The sequence below is a fragment of the Poecilia reticulata genome, linkage group LG13 (genome assembly GCF_000633615.1).
Source record: "Poecilia reticulata strain Guanapo linkage group LG13, Guppy_female_1.0+MT, whole genome shotgun sequence".
NCBI lineage: Eukaryota > Metazoa > Chordata > Actinopteri > Cyprinodontiformes > Poeciliidae > Poecilia > Poecilia reticulata.
The window spans coordinates 1,344,571-1,348,318 of NC_024343.1; the positions used below are offsets into that span (position 1 = coordinate 1,344,571).

The 3,748-nt window shown below is 42.2% G+C and overlaps 1 protein-coding gene across 1 annotated transcript; it reads left to right on the forward strand.

Moving 5' to 3' along the window:
* The first annotated feature begins 6 nt into the window (after window positions 1-6).
* rrp8 (ribosomal RNA processing 8) lies at window positions 7-2,795 on the forward strand. Its single transcript, XM_017308074.1, has 5 exons — window positions 7-114; window positions 230-488; window positions 1,142-1,991; window positions 2,466-2,595; window positions 2,669-2,795. Exons 1-5 carry the CDS (start codon window positions 10-12, stop codon window positions 2,777-2,779), a joined length of 1,455 nt encoding a protein of 484 aa, XP_017163563.1. The 5' UTR covers window positions 7-9; the 3' UTR covers window positions 2,780-2,795.
* The last annotated feature ends 953 nt before the right edge of the window (window positions 2,796-3,748 follow it).

The following is a 3,748-nucleotide window of genomic DNA, read 5'->3' on the forward strand; positions in this document are numbered from 1 at the left end:
AAAAAAAAAATGTTTAATGAGGATGAGGACTGGAGTGACGAACAAGAGGGACGAATCCTGAGCAAAGCTGTCTTTAAAAAGTCCCAAAAGGCGAACAGCAGTACACATTTAAAGGTAAATATTTGTTCTCTATTTCTTGTTTTCTACTTGTAATAAACTCCCGTCTTTAAAAAAAAAAAAAAAAAAAAAGTTAGAAAAGACACGTAATTATTCTCGCTGTCTCGGTTAGTCCAATGTTGGGAAGAAGAGCCTGCTGCGGACACTGGAGACTCTGGGGTCGACACCAGACTGGAGGAGCGGTGACCATGAGCAGGACAGCGGCAGTGAGACAGAAGTCCCTCCATCAACCAGTAAACAGAAGAAGAGGAAGAAAAGGAGGAAACATAGAGAGCAATCAGAGGAGACGCAGGGGGTTGGAGACGACTGTCAAACTGTCAAAGAGGAGAAACCTCAACTGAAGAAGAAGAAAAAGAGGGAAAACAAACCTGGTTAGTAACTCTTAGAATGTACTCGGATAATGTCCACATTTATTGGGATGAGTGAGAGATTAATATTTTATTGCAGTAGCATAATTTGACACAAATAAAATTAGAAAAGTTCAGTTTTTAAACAATCTTTAAAATAATCCCAAGGTAAAAAACTGAGATTGTTTTAAAAGCTGTCATTGGRGAGCAAAATTCTGTCCCTYATTTAAACTTTATGTCAAAGTGTATGAATTGTCCAAAATCACAAATAACTGCTGAACTTTAGATTTTTAGATAATTTAATAACAACAACTACTGATCTCTTAGTAATAGTCTGACATTTTTTTAGCCAGTAAATGTCTGACAATTGACACTGGTGTGCAGTTTTWAAAAAATCAAAAGATGAAGTTTTGATAGTTTTTGGTTTGCAAGTTTTCTGCTGTAATAAAAGAGCAGTTTGCATTAAGGCTCTTTACCAGGGTGTGCCAAAAAAAATGTGGGCAGCTCTATACATCTTTGTAAAGCTGTTTATGAGAAAAACAGTCACACACCATATGGATATCCTTTCCACCCAAACTTTTACTTGAGCATCTATAAAATATTTACATTTCCACATTCTGTACTATCCTTGAGTGAAGAAGTGGTTAAATTGTTTTGCTTGTTTTTTTCTGAACTAGTCTCAAAAGCACCCAGGACGCCTTCAGGGGAGACAGAAGTTGAAAAAGTTCCAGAACCTTCTCAAGAGAGTGTAAACAAACAGCAAGGCCCAGAGAGGCTGAGCAGGCAGCAGTGGAGAAACAAGATGAAGAATAAGAAGCGATACAAGAACAAGTTCTGCCAGAACAAACCTGAGGACGATGCAGACGGAGCTCCAACCGCCGATAACCGGAAACCAGCAGAAGACGTCAAAAAAGATCCACGCAACGGCAGCGGAGAAGACATCAGCCGGTCAGCAATCCAGAAACAAAGGAAGGAGGAAGTGAAAAGGAAGAACACGGAGCAAGAGGCAGATGGATGCAGYGCAGCAAGAGGGGAAAACCAGCCGGAGGTGGAGAAGTTAAAAAGTGTATCTGAAGGCTCTGCTGAGGGATTAAAACATTTAGCAGGTGAAGTTCAGGTGGCGAGCACCAACCGCCAGAAACCTGAGCTGAGCAAGGAGYGGAGTCTGAAAAGACAGAAGCTGCAGAAGATCCTCCTCCGCCAGGAAAGGGTCGGCACCAAGGGTCCAGCGGAGAGGACGGAAATGGAGGCGGTGGTCCAGGAGGCGGTGGTCCAGGAGGCGGTGGTCCCGGAGGCGGCGGAGCAGAGCCGCTCCGATTCCCTCAGGTCCCGAATGGAGCAGCGCCTGGAGGCGGCACGCTTCCGCTACATCAACGAGCGTCTGTACAGCACAGCGAGCGGCGAGGCCAGGCGCATGTTCCAGCAGGACCCAGAGGCATTCTGGGTGTACCACAGAGGATACACGGCCCAGGTCCAGAGGTGGCCCGCCAACCCGCTGGACGCCATCATCACTTACATCCACAAGAGGTCAGAGCAATTCATTCATCCATTTTCCACCCATTCACTCTTCCATTCATCCATCCATCCATCTATTGCTTTGATTTTATCATACCACTTTGTCYATGGAAAAATATGACTTAATAACCAAATTGCGACTTACCATCCCAACGTAAAGAGTCACTCTGCTTAAGTAAAAGGAAAAATCWAATCYTCCCCATTTAATCGGATCATAATACCGATCGGAGCATTTACTTGTATGTATGTGTATATTTATATTGTGTTCTTTTGAGAACATTTGCTGTAAATAAATAACTGCTGCAGACGTAGCGCTGCAGCAGATAACTCTGCTCTGTGAAACTGATGTTTTATTTTTCAGCTGGGAGGAAACAGCCTTCATCAACAGCTTGCGAGCAGAGRAGAAAACTGTTTCAGAAAGATGCTTCTTGTTGAAAGAAAGCAGATTTTATTTATTGATTTTCTTTTGGTTGTATTTTKCTGCAGGTCACCTTCCCTGGTAGTGGCAGACTTCGGATGCGGTGACTGTAAAATCGCGCGCAGCGTGAAGAACAAAGTGCACAGCTTCGACCTGGCTGCCACCTGTGACCTCGTCACCGTCTGTGACATGGCCAAAGTGAGTTGGCCGCCGGCGGTGTGCGCGCTCTCTGTGATTTCCGCGTGATTAAACATGCAGCTYGCCTGTGCAGGTGCCTCTCGGTGACGACTCTGTGGACATCGCCGTGTTCTGTCTGTCCCTCATGGGGACCAACCTGGTCGAATTCCTGGCAGAAGCCAACCGCGTCTTGAAAATGAGGTAAGCGAGGGAAAGTTGATTGCATACATGTCAGCTTTAAACCACTTGGACTTCTCCACATTTTGTCACCTTACCCAGTTGGGTAACACTTTATTTCAAATAAAGTGTTACCCAACTGGGTAATGTGGCTTATGTAGTACAACGTTTCTAATTGAAGAGTTTTAAAGTTTTTATTATCCAGGAAAAAAAAGAAAAAGTGTAACTTTTGAGTCGATGCTACATAGAACCGCATTGTAAAGCTGCAAGTCGCAGAATGTCTCTCTACCAGCTTTGCATATCTAAACAGTTAGRATTTTCACCCACTGTTCATTGCATTTACCTCACATTCAGTCAAATTCAATAGGGCTGAGATGATTAATCGATCATTGAAACAATCATCAAGGAATCCAGTAATCGATTAATCGTTACCTGGAGTGTATAAACTAAAAAATAAAAGGCAATTTGCTGAAAGTACAGCACAGTCAAAACAGTAAAGAAGCAAAAACTATACTAAAAAAGAAAACCTTCACTTGTCTGTGAATAGARCTCTGAAAAAAATGAAGAGCCCACTGCACTGAACTCCATTGAAAACCTCAGTTTTATTCCACTAAATATTGATTTCTCAACTCTTCCTGAGTTAAAACATTAGTATTGTTGTTTCTGAATGAATATGAACTAATTTTCTTTGCATTATGATTCATTTTACTCAAGCATATACCTATAAAAAAGTAAAGATAGTTTTTTTCCAGAGTTGTGTTCTGCCCAAACATGCTCCAGTGGCCGAATTCCAGCTTCAAATTCTGTAGATAGGAAAAGAAAAAAAATCTCTTATTTAGCACCTTTTGCTATCCAGTTATTCATCCAAAAAACCATCAACAGATCATTTTGATGGTTTTTACAGTGTATTGATGTTAGGTCAAGCTGTAAGGCCTCAGCTTTCCACAGGTTGATGTTAGAAGGATTTTTTTGCTGCAGATGCCTCCTTTGCTACCAA